General features: G+C 43.9%; 1 protein-coding gene across 1 annotated transcript in view; it reads right to left on the reverse strand.

Moving 5' to 3' along the window:
- Positions 1-26: 26 nt before the first annotated feature.
- The window catches only part of ttyh2l (tweety homolog 2, like), a 36,773-nt gene continuing 14,303 nt past the window's right edge, over positions 27-22,496 (reverse strand). Inside the window, exons 4-14 of the mRNA XM_083648489.1 lie at positions 16,610-16,830; positions 13,965-14,060; positions 12,126-12,198; positions 8,070-8,139; positions 7,883-7,938; positions 6,074-6,166; positions 5,832-5,924; positions 5,390-5,532; positions 4,735-4,920; positions 3,859-3,937; positions 27-1,253 (exon numbers count right to left, since the gene is read on the reverse strand). Coding sequence (XP_083504615.1) covers positions 1,173-1,253; positions 3,859-3,937; positions 4,735-4,920; positions 5,390-5,532; positions 5,832-5,924; positions 6,074-6,166; positions 7,883-7,938; positions 8,070-8,139; positions 12,126-12,198; positions 13,965-14,060; positions 16,610-16,830 — 1,191 coding nt within the window. The 3' untranslated portion in view covers positions 27-1,172. The remainder of the gene's footprint in view (positions 1,254-3,858; positions 3,938-4,734; positions 4,921-5,389; positions 5,533-5,831; positions 5,925-6,073; positions 6,167-7,882; positions 7,939-8,069; positions 8,140-12,125; positions 12,199-13,964; positions 14,061-16,609; positions 16,831-22,496) is intronic.

A 22,496-nucleotide genomic window follows, 5' to 3' on the forward strand; every position in this document is an offset into this window, starting at 1 on the left:
TGATATGTCATCAAACCAACAGCAGATAGTAGATTTCTCCAACCATGAGGAGAATGACAGTTCCCCCACAACAATATGCATACTGTGGGTACCTAAGAGTTGGATCAGAGAAATGTTCTATTTCTACTTATTCAGTTCACATTTTACCCGCTGCAGGATAGGTTGCACCAGAGACACTGGGTTTCACAAGCAATTCAATATTTCAAGATGGTATATAGTATACAACATGGCAAATAATTAACATAAAAGTACTGACATTTGTATATTGATGTTCATTCATCCTATGATTGTGTCACAGACTGGGATGTGGCTCTAAATCCATTCTGTTTGTTTTTCCAGAGGAATGTTCCACATGCAACTGTAGTTCACAAATGTACTAAAGCAGTAGCCTATGTCCCTCAACTATGGTGATTATTTGACTCTTATCCCTGATATGCAGGTCATGTAATTAAATATAAAACCATGGAAGAAGAGATGGCGAACCGTATCACTGTTACACAGGTAGACACACAAAAAGTAAACATGCATCCTCCTTCTGCACAGATAAAGCCGCCAGAAATACCAACAACACCGGGTAGCATCTTGCTTTGGCTTTTCAAATCAAGATGATAATATTTGGTATGGTTTTCACTGACATCATTATATGTACAAGATAAAAAATATGTCTGATTCATCGATATAAAGCACCCTGAAGAATTACTGTACATGAAGGCCTCAAAGTTGTACGGAATAAAATCACTGCATGATTTGGCTAATGAAAGCTCTCTGGGGCTGTTGTCATATGCGACCATCTCATCTGGTGTAGCCTACAGATGACATCAAAACGGTGACCACCATGTGCGTGATCACATGACCTCCATGCAGGCCACTATATCACACGAAAAAGCAAAAAACATCTGTTTGATCGACAGCGAGTTCACAGTCTCTTGCTCTGACTATGCTTGAGTTTGAGCCACATTATTGGCATACATAATGGCAACAACAGATTGAGAATCATCGATGCTCTGCATTGATGTGTTATTGAGGTGTTTGCCTCATTATGTCCTGCTTTCATGTCTCAGACAGCGGGCTGCAGCTTCCGTGAACAGTATTATGCCTTGAAGACAGCCTCCTCGGTAGGAATCCAAAGTCCCAGGCAGTGTCTCCCTGAGAAGGACTCAGTAGGTAGCAGGCTACACTTGGAAGTCAGTCCCAAAGTGTCTGATCTGGGCCTCAGTCATAGAGAGGTAGGTGGTCCTCATGCTGGGTGAATACTGCAGGAAAAAAACAAATTATTTAAAAAGAAACAGAGTTTAGCACATTTAGGCATGGACAGCAGGTGGCAATGTCATCAAGGCTCAGAGTGAAATGCTGAAATGGTGTGACTGTGATCTGGTCTGAATTGGGGGAGTAATGCTCTTGATGATGAGCTGCTCTTTGATTAGGAGCTGGTGGAATCAGGGGATGGTGAATCTGTACAGCTAGCAGAGCTGAAGAGCGGGTGAAGAGCAGGCAGAGGTCAGGGAAAGAGTTGGGGGTCAGTTCCACTCAGGTAACACTCTGGACACAACAGTGTCAGGAGTTCAAAGGTCACACAGCTGAGGTACTTCACAGATTATCTTTGGGCTTTGTGTTATTAGGACTGCAACTAACGATTATTTGTCGATTAATCTGCAGATTATTTTCCCAATTAATCAATTAGTTGTCTGGTCTATAAAATGTCTGAAAATGGTGAAAAACGTCGATTCAGTGTTTCCCAAACCCCAAGATGACATCCTCAATGTCTTGCTTTGTCCACAACCCAAATAAAATATATTCTATCATAGAGGAGTAAAGAAACTAGAATATATTCACATTTAAGAAGCTGGAATCAGATTTTCTTTCTTAGAAACTTTCTCAGATTAATCGATTATCAAAATTAATTTAATAGTTGACAACTAATTGATTAATCGGTTAATGGTTGCAGCTCTATGTGTTATAGGACCAAACATTCTGCCCAAGCTTTATTGCAGAGGTAAGCACACCCTGTGTCAATTTTGAGGAGTGGAATGAATATGAAATCATGCAAATTCAGGATTTAGTTATACAACAGAAAACTTACTGTTTCTAAATGTCTGAGTAAAAGAATAAAAAATAAATAAAGAATTGGTTAGTTGCAAAGTATCGGTTAAACACATTATGCAACTGCTCATATGAATGCATAAACAAGTGCTGGAGTGCAAAATATACACCATCATAGTGCTGCAACACAAAAGTAAATATTGCTTTCTCAGTGTGATACAATGCATAACAAAAAAACAAACACTTCAGATTTTTCACCTGAGAATATAGTGCATTTAAATATTGCTTTCTCAGTGTGATACAATGCATAACAATAAAACAACCCCTTCAGATTTTTCACCTGAGAATATAGTGCATTTAAATATTGCTTTCTCAGTGTGATACAATGCATAACAATAAAACAACCCCTTCAGATTTTTCACCTGAGAATATAGTGCATTTAAATATTGCTTTCTCAGTGTGATACAATGCATAACAATAAAACAAACACTTCAGATTTTTCACCTGAGAATATAGTGTATTTCGGAAATCATAAAAAAGATCTCCATGCCTCCCCCTTTACGTGTGTGAACAGTGTGAACAGACTACTGCTGTCCAGACTCAAATGGGGAACATTAGTTTCCTGATGGGATTGTTTGCTCTCTGCTGTAGGCTACGTTCCTGAAAACAAGTGAAGAAGATGCTGCTTCAGAATAGCATTATCCATCAGCCAGTGTTGCGTGAATGTAAAGGTGACGCGTTGGCACAGTGCGAGTGGAGTTCAAGCACTTAGAAAGCCAAAACAGACAAAAAGCTAGCCCTCCTCTCTGAAGACTGGCTGTTGTGCGTGCTGGCCAACTACTGGGGGTTTGAGCCGGTCTACAGGTTGTGACCAAGGGTAAGAGTCAGACCCGATGAGCTCACCCTAAGCAACAGCCGCCTTCTGTGGATTGACTAGGCTTATCTTTATTTTAGCTCCAGCTATGGAGACGCACCATGACTAGGGCTGCAACTAACGATTGTTTTCATTATCAATTAATCTGACTAATTGATTAGTCACAGCTCTACCATTAAAACTAAAGCAGGCAATGCTGTATTTCTCCACCACTCCCCCCGGGTCATTTCTCACACACATAAAGTATGCATTAGCCTTTACATGGACTAAACCCTTACCCTGTAAGAAGCACGAATACTGTATAATCCAAGGCTATACTGAAAAGGATATGAGTATATGCTCAGGGCTTAGTAGTAAGGGTATCTGCATACAGAGATAGCACTAGATTAGACAAAAGTGAATGCACCTCTGTCAATGGCCAGCAGAGGGCAGTCTGCCATCAATGCAACATATCAAGTGGCTTCTGAGAGTGTGAGGGGCTTTTTACATTGTACAGTGCATGTGCATCATGTGCGTTTCCTGTTTGTATTGTGGCAGTGTTGATGGCAGTAGTGTGAGCTCGTCATTCACATAATGCAGTGCCAAACTCTCACCATCGTCAGATTGCCCAAGGGGGCCTCGGGAGTGAAATTCCCCATTCATTTTTCCATAGACGTTTTGTAAAACCCTTATAAAAAGAGGTTTACTTCGACAAACCAAGTGATTTAGCTATATTCAGAATCAGACCATAGAAGATTTCACTAGGACCTTTTTTTTTATTGTCTCTTGTGATTCTGACTGAATCGTTTGGTTTGTCCAAATAAAACTCTTTTTATCAGGTTTTTCCGAAAGGTCAATGGGAAAATGAATGGGGAATTTCACCCCCTAGGCCCCATGGCGAACCCGGAAGAGGGCGTGACTTTGGCACTGTATAGGAAAACTAGGTCCTCACAGGGCCAACGTACCGAGGGAGGCGGGGATCCTCTCCCTATCAGGGGTACATTCTCATAGCGAGGGTTCCCTCCAAACAGCATGGACTGATTCCTGTGACAGAGGAAAAGAAAGTCTGTAAGAGATGGAACACACACTAATACGCATTGTCATCAGGGGTTGGTGATATGCAGCAGTTGGGTAGTAACTAGTAAGTAACTGACTACGTGTAATTGGGAGTATGTACTGTATGTACCGTTTCAGATTACGAAAAATAACTAACTATAATCAGCCCAGATTACATTCGGAAAATGTGTAATCAGATTATAGTTACATTTGTCAAGGAAGCTTAATTAGCCCAGGTCCTCCCCCTTACACCCTCTAACTGCATTGCATTGGCCGGTCAGGAGGCTAGGTGTTGCTTTATATGTGTTTATATGCATGTGTTTAATTTATTTATATGTTGTTGTTGTTGTTGTTTATTTATATGTGTTTTGAGACTTCCATGTTTATGTGAAAATGAAAAAATACAATGGGCTACACCTGTAGATGTTTATGCCAGAATGTTTTTGTAACGGTAATTTGATTTGACCAACTGTAAATGCTGAATAATGCAAAATCTTTTATTTGCAAATGTTGATTGCAAATGTTGAGAGGATTAGGGTATTTGTGGAACTCAAATTTTTGCGACTGCGTCAATTTTTTTTACTATGAAGTGCAATCTTTTCAATGTTTGATTTTGAAGTAATCCAAAAGTAATCCAAAAGTATTCACTTTAGATCACAACTGTTTTGTAATCCAAGGGATTACGTTACTTAAATTGTCATGTCATTTGTAATCAGTAACTGACTACATTTAGATTTACATTTAAAGTAATCTGACCCAACTGATGGTCATCCAGTGGGTCTTACATGTATTCAGAGGAGGGGATGACATTGGCGGCAGCTTGTAGCGGGGGATGTAGGCTGTTCTGGCTGCCCAGGCTGCTGGTGAAGCTGCAGAAGCTGTGGATGTTGGCCCTCCCGGGGTTATAAGATATCCGCCTCGCCTGGGGGTTGAATGGGTCCTCCTCGTCTATGTCATCATAGTCTCTGTCCCTGGAAGACAGGTACACACACACACACACACACACACACACACACACACACACGGATAAAGGACCAATCCCCACTCCGGACGTCTATGTACCTGCTCTTGAATCCCCAATCCTGTAGCGTAGAGCATGGTAGAGCCACAGCACCTTCCGCTGGTGAGTCAGCCCATTGAGATATATGGGGAGTTTTCCCTCACCGTTCTACCATTCGTCCGATGCCGAAAGTAAATATCGTCCGATACCGAAAGTAACGTTTTGTGGGCGTTCCCACTTCCCACACAGACCGCATCTATACTCGATGCTTCAAAATTATAGTTCAGAAATCTATGGGCGACCTCACACTCATTACATCCATCTTTTTTTTTACAGCCTATGTAAAGGACACAAACAGAGGGGGGTTGCATGTGTTACCACCTGACAGGAGGGCGTTGTAGGAAGCACATGCTGGGATAAGGGTTTTGCATGGTGCTGACCTGCTGCCGATGAGAGTCCAGGCCCGGGGGATGGCACACAGCATGGCAGAGAGCGCGCAGGCAGCCAGCAGGGCGAACAGAGAGAGGTAGAGGAGCCCCTCCACCCCGTCATAACACACACCCATCAGAGCGTCCAGGTAGTTCTTGGGGGAGGGACACACGCGCACACACACACACACACACACACACACACACGCATGCGCGCGCACATGTTATGTTAAGTTTAAGTAGTTAGGATACGTTTCTGTGTTATGTTTGTTTAACCCATTGATACCTGATGCAGCATTTGCGTGTATATCCCTCATTTGTGTGTGTATCCCTTTAAGACCGTGAACCGCGGTTCGCGGTCTTAAAGGGATACACACACAAATGCTGCATCAGGTATCAATGGGTTAATCTGCCACAGATGTGGATGGGCCCTGTCGACTGAGTCTGACCTTACCTTATGTAGGGACCGGCAGTCCAGCAAGGCGGTGAGCTGGTGTAGATTGAATTCAGTGGAGTTCAACAGTCGCTGGATCCCCAGAAGGTCTCTCTGTGTAACGAGGTACAAAAGAGGAATGAGTGACACACACACACACACACACACACCCGGCCCCTTACACAGGCTGGGGTAATGAGTGACACACCCGGTCCCTTACACTGGCTGGGGTACAGTAATGGTCCGTCAGCCCAGCCACTCACCTCAGCAGTGGGAAAGATGGGTACAGTGAACTGCAGCAAACCCTGGATCTGGATTTGCATGGTGGTAAGGGACCGCTGGTAGATTGTCAGAGACTGTGAATAATTATGAGTAACCACACAAACACACACATGCGTGTGCGCGCACACACACACACACACACACACACACACACACACACACACACACACACAAACACAAGGAGTGAATCATATTAAGATTAAGAAGTGCAATGCTTGGGAGCAACATAGCAATTTGTTATTCAGTAAGGCTTTCTAATGCTCCCACATCTTAAGCATCAATTTCAAGGACCTTTCAAGGACTTTCCAGGCCCTACTTCCTCAAATTCAAGGACCCGGCCGACACGGCATAGTTTGAGACATGAGCAGTGTGTCCCTGTTCCTAACAAAATGATCTCATATTCCTTGGCTGTTAAAAAACCATGCAGAGCATAATCACTCTCACAAGTTCGCTGGCCCTCCCATTACAGAGACATCCATCATGTGTCTGCCTATCTGTCAGTGAGCTTTGATTTGCAACCACGGCTCCTCTTTGCCAAAGCAGTTTGTCCGATTTTTGAGACTTGCCCTGCCACAGTCAATAATAAATCATATCAATTGATTTTATTTGATTTTATTGATTATATGATTTTATTGATTTTGTTTTCTTATATTCCTAATTCAGGAATGCTTGAGCTATACAATTGAGCAATAGAGCTTGTGCAATCATGCACAACAGGCTCTCTCTTCTGTGGAGTTGTGCAATGTTGAATGTCCTTGTCCGTCTCTGTTATTGACGTTGTTTTTTAACGCCGGGTTGCGACTATGTGCACTTTAATGCCCAAGACAAATTTCCCTCCGGGGACAATAAAGTATATCTCATCTCATCCCAATAATGTTGTAGTTTTTGTGACAGATGCACCTGATATTCGAGCACTGATTTCCCCCCTCTTTGGAACATGCTAGCTGCCTCATGTTGCTTTCAAAACTCACATATAGAAGTAGGCTAGTGATTGTTGGAACCTTTTTGAAGTTGACACATTATGGCTAAATGCCATCCAACTCAATACCATTTGACTTTAGCTGTGATCCAGTGACTTCAGAGTTATCACTTTTATGTGGTGTTTCTGTTATTTTGTCCACATCCTGTATGTTCCTGCATAATTATAACATTGAATTTAAAAAAAAAGTGTTGTCAGCAAGAATAGGTAAAAAGTAGAGTCCGCACACTGCATAGACTTAACTCCCAGTTTATCGGTTGAAAAGCATTAATGTTTCGGTCATGGCGACCCCTCGTCAGAAACCAGCAAGAATACTTTAATTTTATGGGCTAAGCTAAGACATGGCTAATAGACTACTTGCACAACTCCACTACTTCCTGAAATGAGTAGGGCATCTTGGTTGCCTGTCCTACACTATTGGATGAACTGATTAATGTCAGGTGTGCCTGATCACTGTTGTTGTGACTGCAGCAGTCAGGCACACCTGACATTAATCAGTTCATCCAATAGTGTAGGACAGGAAACCAAGATGCCCTACTCATTTCAGGAAGTAGTGGAGTTGTGCAAGTAGTCTATTATGGAAGAGCTATTATGAAAAGGGGATATTCGTTGATCAAAGTTTATTTGGGTTATCACCTTTAAGTAATTAAATGAATGTTGGGGGTTAATTTTTCACAACTGCCGATTAGGGGCCGATGAAGATCTGGCAGTCTGGTATCTGAGGAAAAACTATATTTTTAAAATAGCAAAATATTGTCTAGTGTGACGTGTGTGAGTAAACAACTATCAACTCTGGACATTTTGTCAATACCTGCTGGAAGGGGTTGGGTAGATTCGGACTGCAGAATAGATAATAGTGTGCAACATCTGAAAAAGAGAGAGAGAGAGAGAGCACTTACAGTATGTGAAGACTTGTGTGAAGATCTATTTCTCTTCCACGCTTCCCCATGCCTTTCCCACTCTAGGGAGATGTGGGAGGGTATGTAGAGATAACTTACCTGCGCTGAGGAAATCCTTGGTTTGGTTCACAATAAACTTGTCTGGAGACACACAGAAGTCGCTGATGCCCTGTGGGACAACAGAGGCAAGCTGTGATACGGGTATGTGAAGCATGCAAGATCAAAAGAACAACAATATAGTGCAATGTTTCTTCAAGCCATCAATAGCTCAGATTATTGTGCTGTTACTTCAGAGATGGGAAGTAACTAAGTACAAATACTTTGTTACTGTACTTAAGTAGGACTTTCGGGTATCTGTACTTTACTGAGTATTTATTTTTCTGACAATTCTTTACTTTTATACTCCCTACATTTGAACACAAATATCTTTACTTTCCAATCCTTACATTTTCAAAATAGGCTAGTTACTTTACTTTTTAATGCACGACTGACAAAAACGTTGTTTACAAACGTTAAACAAAATAAAATATTACTAGTCCCCTAAGAAGTCACCTGGAAGTGATGTCACTCGGGCAGTTGTGTGTGTGTGTGTGTGTGTTGACTACATTTGCAATTGCTCATCTGTGATGCCACCCGAGATTTGGGTCTGGATCGAGGCAACAAGGAAGAGTGTGTGTGTGTGTGTGTGTGTGTGTGTGTGTGTGTGTGTGTGTGTGTGTGTGTGTGTGATGTCACTCAACTGGAAATGATGTCACGCAATTGCTCGACTGTGATGTCATCAGGCAACATGTATGAATGTATCTACATTTTCTAGGACACCACCATTGCAGGTCTCTAAGGATTTTGGGGTGAACAGCTGCACCTGCTTGTTCTGCATCCTGTTCCACATTCACTTCCCATTACTGAACCTAGGAAGTCAATGTTCTTTGATAATCCACTTCTATGTGGAGGATTGGCCTCTGATCAATATCTCACTAATCTGGCTAATAACAGTCATATATTTATTGAGCATTGTCCTTATGAGTCTGTCGTCCATCACAGAGTTACAGCTCAGCTTACTGGCAGCGATATCTCAAGGAGAGATGCACACCACAACCTAAAATCCATTCTGAACTATCCTGGATAAGGTGGTCAGTATATGTTTTATTATAGTGACAGTCCAAGCCATAGGTCATCTGGCTGCACTTGGCAAAGTCAAAATTGCTCCTCGGAAGCGTAAGCCAGAATAATGCGTAAATCTCCGGGCTGCGAATTTGTAGCATGTCAAAAACCCTTGCAGCTCATTTCAGATTAAATTCAGCTGTCATTTCCCCCTTTTCATCCTCTCCTCCCGCCCTGCCTCTCTTAAAACAGCTGTCCAGATGCCAAATCCACACCAGCCAGTTCTCTCGGCACGAGGCATTGGGACAATAATGGAGGGACAGAAGGAGGTTGGTGAAGAGGGGGTACTTTGCACCTTAGAGTCTAGAGACAGTGTTCCTCATACAGTCTGCCTCCATTAAAGCCACTAAGCCCAGATGTGGTCTGCACAGTGAGAGGAGAGAGAGAGAGAGAGAGAGAGAGAGAGGAGAGAGAGAGAGAGAGAGAGAGAGAGAGAGCCTGCTAAAGCATCCACTCACGTGGACTCACGTTTTGTTTTCGTCATGAGACAAACAGAATGTGAGATCACGAATCAGGCTGGCTTTAACCAGGCTAGATGCAGGGGGGATGGAGAGAGAAACTAAGCTAGGTAAAGCTGTGTTCACACCGAGATATTTATTTTTCTCTCTGTCGCTCGATTCAACTCTTTGGAATCGCTCTGTCGCTGTGTTTAAATCACTTGTCAACAGGCACAATAATTTACGGACATCTGGGGGCTATTAACGTTACGCAATGTCATGATATTTGTCCACTACTAGCCACCGTACTTGTTTACAAGCTAAGCCTATCAGCGTGCTCCTAACGTGAGCTCCATACCGGTAGTACAGACTTCACTTAATGTCAGCTGTCAGCCTGTCAATCAGCTGTCAATGCGGTTTGTTGCCACACAATAAACCAGCGGTTTGTTCCAAGCCAGTGTGATCCTTGACTCACTCTCACACGGCAGCCAATCAGCGTTGAACAGCGAGCGACTGATGCCAGCGTAATTTTGCTCGAGTTGGGATATTTCATCTTGGGCGACGAGCAAATGTTCTCCCTATCGCTCTGTCTCTGTCGCTCGGACGCCCAGCGATTTTTCTCCCAGGCGAATATACGCTCAATCGCTCGTTTGCATTGACTTTGTATGTAAACTCGATGCCAGCGAAAAACTTTAATAGGTCGGTGTGAACGCAGCTTAAGAGAAACAAATAGAGAGATAAATACATTTTAAAGAAGGGAGAGCAGAGGGAATAGAGGGAGGGAGATAGGCCATTTCACCACAGTAATTAATGCAGGAAGCAGCTTTGTTTACAACAGTGGGCGTAGAGGTGGAGTAAACTAAGACAGTGGGCGTAAAGGTGGAGTAAACTAAAAGGCTGTGGGGGCTTGTAATCAGCTTTAATGCAACACCAGTGGTGGACAAAGCACCTGAAAGCCACACGTGAGTAGAAAGTACAAGATATCTTACAAGAAAATGATTTGGTATAAGGTAAAGTCACCTAATGAGAATATTATTACTTGAGTAAAAGTCTTAAAGTATCTGATATTTACTGTACTTACGTATCAAAAGTAATTTTCTCATGTTAAATGTACTTCAGTATTGAGTGTAAATTAAAAAAAGCAGGCGAAGCACATGCCTGAGTGGAAATCTTCTTGAGTTTTATAGCGGTTGGAATGGAGTGTGGATCGTGATTAATATAACTTGCAAGCTAGTTTAGTATATTAATAACTGGGAAAAGAGGAGATGAATCACAGAAGCACTGGAAACATTGATTAATGATTAAAATACACTATACAAGCTAGGAGCACTGATTCGCTAAACCTACTTGCTTGCAGGCTACCAAATTTCTTCCGATTTCATTTTGTAGTAACAAGTAACTAAGATGCTTATGGGAAATGTAATGGAGTAAAAGTTAAAGTTGACAGAAATATAAATACTCGAGTAAAGTACAAATACTCCCAATAAATACTTAAGTACTATAACAAAGTATTATTACCTGGTTACATTACACCACTGTGCATCACTGATAGGACAGCACACTGTCGACACAACAGATAGCCTACAGACACTTTGAACTGGGAAAGATGTCTACGAACACACTCTTATTGGCAGCAACACTCTCCCAGTAATTGCATTGGGAGGGAAGTTCAATTCAACAACTGGCCATCACCCTGGCAGAGTGAGCAATACCCATCCAGACACGTCACTAATCGGCCCTAAGATGTCAATAATATGGACCTTTCTCTGTCACTACTGTGGTAATAATGTCTCTACCACTTTTCAACACGGACGAGTGATTTAGGGTGCTTTCTCACTGGGAACAATTTCACATTGCAAAATTTCTTCCGCGCTCGGGAACGGAACGGAACACTTGCGTCATCAACTACGCCTGCAGTGTATCCTCGCCCGTATGTTGTATAGATGTGGTTCGGTACCATTGGCGTTCACATTCACAAGTGTTCCGTCCACGGGCACGCCAAAGCGTTCCCCAGACCACCTTTTCACGTGGACCCGGAACGCAAACAGCGTGCACCTACGTGCAAACAGAATGTTTAATTATGTTTAATTATGTCTATGCTATTTTGCACCTACGTGCAGTGACTATGTCACTGTTTTTTGTCTTGTTTTTATTGCTTTACTGCATTATTGCATGTTGTTTCTCTTGTTTTCATGCACCTATATGCCCTGTTATTTTGCACTATGTTGTAATGGAGTCTACAGCACAAGAATTTCACACGTGATACTTGTACTACGGAGTGACAATAAAAATCTTGAATCTTGAATCTTGAATCTTGAACGCGATGTTCACACTCATGAAACGAACGGCACCCGGGGTCAGTTTGGGGACAAGTGTGCTCGGTTGCGCTCCCGGGTCCCCGGTGAGAAAACACCCTTAGTCTTGCCCAGACCTTCACAGTTCTGCAACATATATCTTTTAGTGGCAGTATCTGAAGTGTTCATTTTTGTAAGAACGCTTTATGTATGTATGCAAGTAGTGACAGCTCTTGAAGAAGACATGGTGCGTTTTCTCTCACCACGGCTGTAGCAGTGCCCGTCCCCAGCGACGCCCAGCTCAGGATCAGAGACAGCACTACAAAAGACAAGATCCTGCCGAGAGAGAGAGAGAGAGAGAGAGAGACAGTGAGGGAGAGTAAGAGAGAGAGAGGGGGGGGGGGAGACAGGGAAGCACAAAGACAAATAATGTACAAAGGAGATGAAGGAGTTTGTCTTTGTACCAGTGATCTGCGGCCATTTTTCACTCAGTTAATTTGATTCATACTTTTACAATTTTACTTGGAAATTGTCCTCCTTCCTCTCGGAGACAGATGCTGAAGCATCCATTGCACTGGTGCATGGCAGATTAGAAGACACAGCTGAGATTTGATTTATTACAGAGTGGTGGAGAGATAAATCAAAACATGACTCATTGCGGAATTAACGTGTTTAGCTTTTGATTGCTAGTTCCATTCCCATCAGAAATGGATTTGGTTCTGAATCAAATTAATAGCTTATTGGAGGAGGTGGCTAATGAATAAACATCATCGCAACATCTCGACACACAGCACATGCTCTCTCTCGGTGACGACATGATTGTTTGTGGGACGCTGGAGAAAGCGCTGAGGGTTAGAGAGGGATCAACAGAGTGGAAGGGGAAGAATGGCTCCCTGATGGAGGGAAAAAGGCTTCGGTTTCTCAACTCACTCCTCGGGCTGTCTTGAGAGCACCGACTGAAAGCTCTTCATAATTAGTTAAGGGAGTGGGCTCATCCTGCCCAGGCGATCAATAGGCATTAGTGAGGTCCATCAGACAGAGATGTGAGGAGAGCTGCTGACCATGATCTGCTAACACTTTCTCTAAATAGGCCAAACCGGACGGGAGTGGTAGATAGTGGATTTGCTCGTCGGACATCAAGTGTTAATTTAAAACGTCAGTTGCAATTTATTGAAGCAAATGTCAGGCTACCATTTCTTCCTTTCAGGCTCACACTCTTTTTAGAGTGACTACAGTGGTTTTGATCTGTGACGGTTAAGAGTCGAAGATCTAGCTGCAGAGTATTGTAATATTATGATGTTCTGTGATACTGTATCAATTCTCAAAAACACAGTATCAATTTTTTTAGGGTGAGGGTTTTTTATTTTCTTAACCTTTTTTTACTGATATGTTAATTAATTTGCTCAGATTGCACAGATGGACTGTGATAAATACAAATACAAACACTGTTTTGATTGCATAAAAAACAAACTCATTTTACTCAGATTTTAAGCATATGGTGGTATGTTCTTTATACTATGACAGTTTTCTTAAAACTAGATAAAAAATATATATATATTACGGTAGTTTATTTGGCAGGGACAGAGCATATTAATGAACATTTAAAATACATGTAAATATGCCGGATTATAGCCAGAGGCTAATTTACATCTTACAGTATCGCAATATATTGCAATAGATTGAATCATAACTGCTGTATCGTGATCCGTATCGTATTACCAGATTCTTGCCAATACACAGCTCTTGGACAAACTGATGAGTTGGCTTAATTGGCCGAAAATACACTTAGCCTACAATCTCCTCTTTAACTGTATGTGAGAATGGAATAAAGGATAAGCCAATGAGGAGAGGAATGAGGGCGGGACCATTGTCTGTGCTAGTGAAAGGACCTAATGCTGTGGTTGGTCCTGGTTAATGGAGCGCTCTATATGGCGCCAGAGAGGCTGACCCACAGAGCAGAGATGGGCGACAATAATACTCTCTGACAGGCGATGAAAAGTACGTGTCGTGTGCGTGCACACACACACACACACGCACACACACACACACACACACACACACACACGCACACACACACACACACGCACACACCGAGTACCTACGTGATGAGCAGCGGTCGAGACTGCTTGGCCATCCCCAAGCAGGTGACCAAGCAGATGACCAGGTCCAGAATCAGCAGTAGCAGATAGGTCAGCCACCTACAAGGCAGAGGAATGGAGCATCAGCATAATCACCCACACCTCCAGACAGCACAGCAGATGCATGAGTGCAGGGTGATGGCCGCCCGGGCCAGCCTCCGGGAGTGCTGGGCCAACGACACGTGTTGACATGGGGATTGGACGTGTGAGATCTGTGCGCGCCATATATCAGCATTCCTGTCTCCTAGTTAGAGCCCATCTGTTTCAGCTCCTTTCCAGCCTGTTGGCTTAATAATTGAACAGCACGAATCCATAGACATGAATTTTTCATGCGCTCAAAGTGTCCTCTGCAGGAACGCCGCACACTCAGCCTGGACTTCAAGTGTGTGTGTGTGTGTGTGTGTGTGTGTGTGTGTGTGTGTGTGTGTGTGTGTGTGTGTGTGTGTGTGTGTGTGTGTGTGTGTGTGTGTGTGTGTGTGTGTGTGTATGTGTCACCTGTGTGTTTTGACCTACCAAACACATGGGAGTGCTTACATGAGTCATTCTCAACTCCACTAGCCCCTCTGGCATTGTAAAATTTGATAGCCGTGACCAACAACATTGATCTCCAGGATTCCGCGCAAAACAGGCCACTTCATAAAACACTATAATCATAGTAGTGTTTTTTATGCGGTGTATTTGTAGTATTGTAGCATTTTGTACAAGCGAGACTGCAGCTGTCCAATAGGGTGGGTTCACTCATCCTATGTGAAGGAGTCTTGGAGTGGCCTAACTCACTTCCAGTATCTGATTTGTAACCGTACACTATGACGGTGGCCATTCCTCTGCTCAGAGAGGAGGGTGCAGGGATGGAGGAAGAAATAAAGAAATATGAGAGACTGCAGTTTGATTCATCTGCATGAAATCAAACGCCATCCAGTGGACGCTGAGGCAGGGAGGAGGAGCCAATAAAATATTGTGTGTGTGTGTGTGTGGGGGGGGGGGGGGGGGGGGGGGGGGTGCTGGCTGTAACACTGACTGTTCATCAATACAGTCCCGCCAAAGAGTTCATAGCTCGAAGGTTGCATGAAATCTAATCATCATCACACAGGAGCCTGGCGTCAGGTTGCAGACAGTGGCAACAGTACTGTGGTCCAGAAGACCAGGAGACCTGCTTTCAGGGCAGAAAGAACACGCCATGTAGAGGGCATGAAATGAATGATAGAAGTAGGTCAGTGAGACAACACAGTAGCTGCCTGTACTCTGCCATGCCAGCGATCTGAGGTATTGCTTGTTACCACTGCTGACCGACACTACAATACAGTGCATGGACAACATTTTATCAAAAGAAACATCTTGGTGAAGGGTTCTGCTGGTTCTGGAGGTGATGTGGGTGCATCTATTTTTGTGGTTTAGATTCAATCAAAGTTTTAACGTGTATGCAGGACGCACTGTCACTGATAGGAGCCGTGTCTGTCTCCTAAAGATGATATTTCCCCCATAGACGAGGCAGGAGCGGTAATCCTGTGGTAATAACCGTCAATCTTCTTTTGTTTTTAATGCTAGAATCTTGAAAACATTCACAACTCACTAACATTTGTAAAGATGGAAAACCCAGATGATCACTCAAAGAAAGGAGGACCAGAATCATACTAGAGAAAGCATGCTACACAGGAAATACTGTATATTCACATGTCTATTATTGAGCCACCGATCCCATTATCTACATAGTACTAGGTATCATCCACAAGAATGCGATTCACTGAATAATCCACGTCTGAATAGGAGTTGTTCAAACACGTGGATCTCAAGCCATGTAAGACACAACTTCTAGATTGAGTATCTATCAAAACTCTATTGCAGAAAGTAGCACAGCAGCACCCACAATCTCACTTTATGCAAGACTTTCCTTCCATGTTGGAGTGCTTTGTAACGGGCAACGCTAAATTAATGCTACAGTGCAGAACAACCGGCTGTGAACGGGTTAAACTCCATGTGAGACTCCATGGCAAAACAGGGCTTTTATGTGCACAAAAATAAGACTAACTAGGAACTATCAAGTTATACTGAATTAATGCATTCTCCTAATTTAGAGCAGCCATAATTGGAGACTTCATCCCATAAATTAATGTTGGATATTTTAATTATGTTGTGTTTTTATTAATTGGCTTCGTTACTTTGTTTACATTTTCCTCTTTAATGAATAACATTTTTTGCTCTCTTAATACTCGTATTACTGAAAAGAACATTGTTCTCAAAGGGTAGAAAACCCTGTCACAATAATGGTGGCGATCAATCAAACGCTGCAGTGGTCTGTGGGGAGGGAGATCATTTATGGTCTAACAGCCACTCTGCTATGCATAACACTTAGAGCTCGCTCTCAAACTGCACAGTGGACAATAAGCTCAATATCATCTTTCATTTATATAGTGATCAGTTAAAATAGCTTTTCCGGTCGGAGCTCCGCAGGGAAGATGAGAACACATCTGGTTTGGTCTGTGTCTCTGGGTCTTGATCACTTAAAGCGTTGCTCTAACACACGCAGTGTGTGTTTGTTGCCTTTACCGCACACAAACAAAATAAACTCATTTCAATCACCCTTGGGGGGGAGTGAGCTAAGCCTCGCCCACCTGTAATACTCCACGAAGGCTGTCTGGCCAGCGATGTCTGCCAGGTCCACCTTGGCCTTGCTGATGTCCGGCAGAGCCACCAGCTGGCGGATGATATTGGTGGCCATGGTCTGCATGAAGCGCAGAGCCGTGACGTAGTCGGGCCTGGTGGCGAAGATCTCGTCCAGACGCTCCAGGTGCTGCTTCAGAGCCGTCTCCATGCTGCCCAGGGAACCCCCGACCTAACGATGGGGAGGCAATGGATGAGTTAAGAGGGAAGAGAAAAATGGGAAGTGAAGAAAAGCATAATAGCAGAGGGGTAGATGAAGGGGGAGTGAGTGGGAACAGATGTATATAAAAGAAAAACATAACAGCGATTGATAAAGAGGTTTGAGATGTATAGAGAGGTGAAGGAGGCGAAGGAGGCACCCCTTGAGAAAAAGATTAACTTTTCTTCTCGACTGTGTGTTTTGCTGTGATAAACAACGTTGGAGTGGAATACTGATGACTAAACACCCGGAGAGACCCGTTATCAGAGGAGGTCTGTGATGCTGAGGAGAACAGAGGAGGACGAGGAGGAGGAGGACGAGGCATAGTGGAGAGATGAGAAAATACGCTTTGCTTTTCTGTTTGAAAAACATCAATGAGATGTAGTAAATGCCTTCGCTTTCCCAGCACCTGAAAAGCATCAAAAGAGCTAGAAACAGGTCTATTTTAGCCTGATGTTCACTGAGGGAATGATGTATATTCTGCTTATTTTGTGCTATGGGGCAATAAAAATCATACTTTATATGCCTGGACTCCATTTGCTTAACCGATATACAGGCGTAAATGACTGTTTACAGGGTCTCTAGGTTAATATTAATAGTAGGGCTGTGAATCTTCACTGGCCTCACGATTCGATTCGATTACGATTCAGGGGGCTACGATTCGATTCGATTACGATTATCGATGCATCTCGATGCAATACGTGATTTCTTTTTTCTCACTTTCTTTTTTCTCACTGTGTGGCTACTTTTAAAATAAAAGTGCATTTGGAATTGCATTGTATTATGATCCAAATAAACAACTCCATGTACTTCCATTATATTTTATTTGATTATTATTATTTATTTATTTTATTTATTTTTAATAATCGATTTTTGACATTTGTGAATCGATGCAGAATCGTGCACGTCCGCATCGCGATGCATCTTATAATCGATTATTTTTGACACCCCTAATTAATAGTTAATTTATACTGAGGGTAGAGCAGATGTTTTCGGTCTGTACAGCTGACTCTATTGCCTAATATCTTGGGGGGGTTTTTTTCAAAAAAGAATTCTCTGATTTTCTCCCCAATGGTATTTGGCCAATTCCCCCTGCTGTCCCGGCCGTTGCTCCACCCGCTCTGCCGATCTGGGGAGAGCTGTAGACCAGCACATGCTTCCTCCGATACATGTGCAGTCGTCGACTCGTCAGCCACTTCTTTTCACCTGACAGCAAGTTTCACCGGCAGGACATACTGTATAGCGCGTGGGTGGATCACACGAATCCCCCCCCCCAGTTCCCCTCCCCCCGAACTATTGCCTTAATATCCTGATATGCATGCATGTTTAAAGTAATACGATCATAAAACCATAGATACTGTATCTGTCTGCATATACGAGTGTGGAGTTCAATGCTTGCGTAAAATATTCAAAGAACATGTTTGATGTTCTTAAAATAGAAAGGACAGAGGAAGTTGACATGAGCGTGGCTTTGCTGAAAAGAGAGATACAGAAACACTAACAGTACATTTTATCATTGCCCTGGGCAGAAGATTTATATTCTATATGCTAATCCACAAACAAAGCAAGGTGAAGAACAGACCCTTCTCCATGGCTATTTTGGCTTTGTTCCATCACACCCATGACCCTACAGTATAGATATTCTTCTTTGTATAGGCCTCTGTTCACTTTAATACAACCAAGTGAGTCAAATATTCTTCACAAAATTGCGGGCATTGCGGTCAAGGGAACTCGCCAGAACTGCATTGAAAAGCTATCTCAACCTCTTGACCGACCCGAGAACCTTTCAAACTCACTTGATTACCTTCAGCTGAGTCTGTGCTTTCTGTGCTGTGTGATTTAGACCCCAGACAGTAGCCGTGTGTCGAGTCAGTAGCTACCAGGCCCATCCTCCGCTCCGGCACTCCCCCGGGGGAAGAGGGGCTGATTGCCAGTAAACTGCTCTCACTCCCAGCCTCCGCGTTCATCATCTTTCACAGTTCTCACGGCGCCCTGAATCTTATCTACTAGCCATGTCTGCCCGAGCGTGAGGGATGGAATCCATCAGCTAGCTGCTCTCGGTGATCCACATTTCCCTAATCACGGACCATCCTACCTGACCTTCTATTGCATGTTTTTAGTTACCATTTGACAACAATTACTTTATGTGAATTTTACTAAAAGGCAGTGTGTTACTGTTTAGTTGTGAAAATAAGGTATTTTACTTTGAGGGACAAATAATTGATCACATGACATGACCAGGTTTACCCTCCGTTTCTCCATGGGCTCGTGACACTGAGAAGATCATGGTCTGGGGGGGCTCCCAAAGTTGACTAATTGTTCAATATTTTGGCATTTTATTTATTTATTTATTTACAGTATTGTAGCATTGTCAGGAACCAGTCTGTGAGTCAGGATCTTGTTACCACACTTTATTCTTTTAACACAGGTCCGAGGGCTACTTTCAGCCGTAGCCCATGCCAAAACAACCCCACAACACACACCAAAAAACCCCGCTATCTCTCCTAGCTTCTCCGCTCTCCCCAAACACAGCCGTCTCCCTCAGGCTCACGCTCCAACTCCCCGAGCTGTTCTCCTCTCGCCCACAGCTCCCCTCCCCCCAGCCAATCACAGGTGAACCCCCCTCTCACCCCACCCACTGGCTATATGTCGCCTTCACAGACCCCCCGTAAATCCCCACAGACATGTCAATCCCACAGTTAACCCCCATGCACAGAACAGTATAACACACCACAGTAGCACACAAACCCAACCCGTTACAGTATTTATTTATTTATTTAAATAATAGCTGGTGTAAGTTAACTTTTAATTTTCATCATTAAAACCAGCCCCAGACAGAAACACTATTTTCTCTACTCCAAATCCCTGTATTTGGAGCCAGAGGAATACATTTGTCCCTCCCTTGCATCACTCTTTGCATTCTTCTCACCCAGAAGGAGCACAGATCAGGCCTGCTAGCTTAACATAACTGTTCACGGTGGTTATCGTCAGTGTGCCGAGTTCTCTTAGGCTGAGAGAGGTGTAGACCGTCGAGAGTTTTCTAAAACTATCTCTCGACGAAAGTAGCCATATATCGTCACACAACTTCAGCCCGAGTCACCTGCCTCAGCCGTGGTTAATTCAGCAACAGTAACGAGCCAGTCATCGCTGTTGGAAAGTGTCCCGTGTCGTTGAGCCGGATTTCACCCGACACTATGGCTAGCTGCCACACTAGCCAAAACAAGTCACCGCCCGGAACCCCCGAAACCCGTGTGTGTGCCCGTGTGGATTATCGAGGATTTCTGGGAGGGACCCTCAGTCCGTTTGCATACGGTACCTCGGTTGGTTCCACACAAGCCAAGCTTTGGAGTCCCCGGGGTTGTGTGAGTTCTGTGCCCGATTCACATGCCCGATTCACATGCCTGAAGCAAGCCACGACTTGGCGGTTTTAGCCCTTTTTATTCAGCAAGCTGTGACTTACGTTCATAGTAGCCTAGCCAGAGAGATACAGCAATACCCAGAGGAGAAATTAGTGTAGGCCACCAATCACAGACGACCATACAGAGAGCTCCACCAATCAAAGACATCAATATTACATTGTTGAATTGTGTGTAGTGTTAGTGTAGTACTTCTCCATGAAATTGAATACAAAAATGTTTAAGAATAAACAAGGATGATCTCATACAGATTTGTGGCTTCTACAGGAACATATACCATCGTTTCACAACTAGCTCGGCCGTCGTAAGTCTACCTCGGGTGGTTACGACATTATGGCTGATAATCAAGATCTCATTGCAGAATAAGAACGGGGAAATACTCTTCCGGAACCGTGACGCCACAGAACATCACGTGACTGTTGAGCGCTATAGGACACACCCACCTGAGACTAACTGGGCGGGGCCGCACAGCAGCACTACTCCCAAATGCCAATTTAACTGCACCGATTTGTGTGATGCCTCCAGTTAAAACAAAGAGAAAGAAGACAGGAGCACTCACGAGGGAGAAAACAGCAATCAGTCTGATAGATGTAGGAGCTGCAGATTAAAATTGGATTCCATCCGTTGAGCACTAAACACTGCTCTGTTCCAACAATCACAAAGGCAAAGCTTTCCGCTTCAAAGACGGAGATCATCCTTTAGCCAGGGCTGGAAATGAGAGATGTGCATTTCTCAGACAGTGTGATTGACACGTGTGCTCAGCTGTTATCTCCAGGGGGCGCTGAAGGCCTCTTCATATTGCAAGATGCATGCAGCAAATAAGAATGAAAGCAATTGCCAGACAATCAAAGCAGCCCTTCAATGGCAGAGGGAGAATAAGTCCAATTATTCAAATCTTGTTATTATTCTCTCTCTCTCTCTCTCTCTCTCTCTCTCTCTCTCTCTCTCTCTCTCTCTCTCTCTCTCTCTCTCTCTCTCTCTCTCTCTCTCTCTCTCTCTCTCTCTCTCTCGCTCTCTCTCTCTCTGATAGATGACAATCCCTGACAAGAGCGTGAGAGTGCAGATTTTATGAAGAGCAGAGTGTTACCAAGGGGCTCTTCTCAACACTGAACAGCTCCTGCAGTCAATCAAACCCCTCACAGAAGCCTTGTGAAGATCAAGGCTACACATCATCTAAATCAGCCTTAGCTGATCAACTCATCAGCTCCATAAGTACTGTAGCTATACTGTAAGTACATTACCTAAAGATTTTTTTTTTTCTTTGCAATTGAGGAAGCCTAAGTTTCCCTCAGGAACAGATTAAGTTCTCACAAGCTATGGCAGAATGCAACATGCTATAGGATCAAATCAATACCGAGGCTCCATAGAAAACTCACTAAAAGGAAGGGGGGATCAGCCCATCACCTGCCAACGCCGGCTTTCTGGTGTATACAAAACCACCCGCCATCACCTCTCTGTTGTGTGACAAACCCGTGTGGGAGCCACAAATGGATTACGTTGAAATCCGTTCACTGTTCCGATACAATAATATTCATAATAGGCAAATCTTTCCATGTCATGATACACTCCCTGCAAATAACAGTGAAATGCAACACGCACACACACACACGCACGCGCGCGCGCAACACGCACACACACACACACACACACACACACACACACACACACACACACACACACACACACACACACGCACACACACAAACAAGACTGAGAAAGGGCAAGGAGAGAGGGAGAGAGAGAGAGAGAGAGAGAGAGAGAAAGAGAGAGAGAGAGGCTTAACATCCATTAATGCAATGCAGATGGGAGTTAATCCCCCGCTTCCGCATTGTGATTAGTGCATCTTCCAGGGCACTGACTCCTCCCTCTCTTCTCTCCTTCCATCCATCCATCGCCCTCATCCTCTCCTCCCTCTCTTCTCTCCTTCCATCCATCCACCCCCCTCAGCCTCTCCTCCCTCTCTTCTCTCCTTCTTCTCTCCTTCTCTCCACCCCCCTCAGCCTCTCCTCCCTCTCTTCTCTCCTTCTCTCCACTCCCCTCAGCCTCTCCTCCCTCTCTTCTCTCCTTCTCTCCACCCCCCTCAGCCTCTCCTCCCTCTCTTCTCTCCTTCTCTCCACCCCCCTCAGCCTCTCCTCCCTCTCTTCTCTCCTTCTCTCCACCCCCCTCAGCCTCTCCTCCCTCTCTTCTCTCCTTCTATCCATCAATCGCCCTCAGCCTCTCCTC

Source organism: Poromitra crassiceps (genome assembly GCF_964638095.1).
Source record: "Poromitra crassiceps genome assembly, chromosome: 13".
NCBI classification, from domain to species: Eukaryota; Metazoa; Chordata; class Actinopteri; order Beryciformes; family Melamphaidae; genus Poromitra; species Poromitra crassiceps.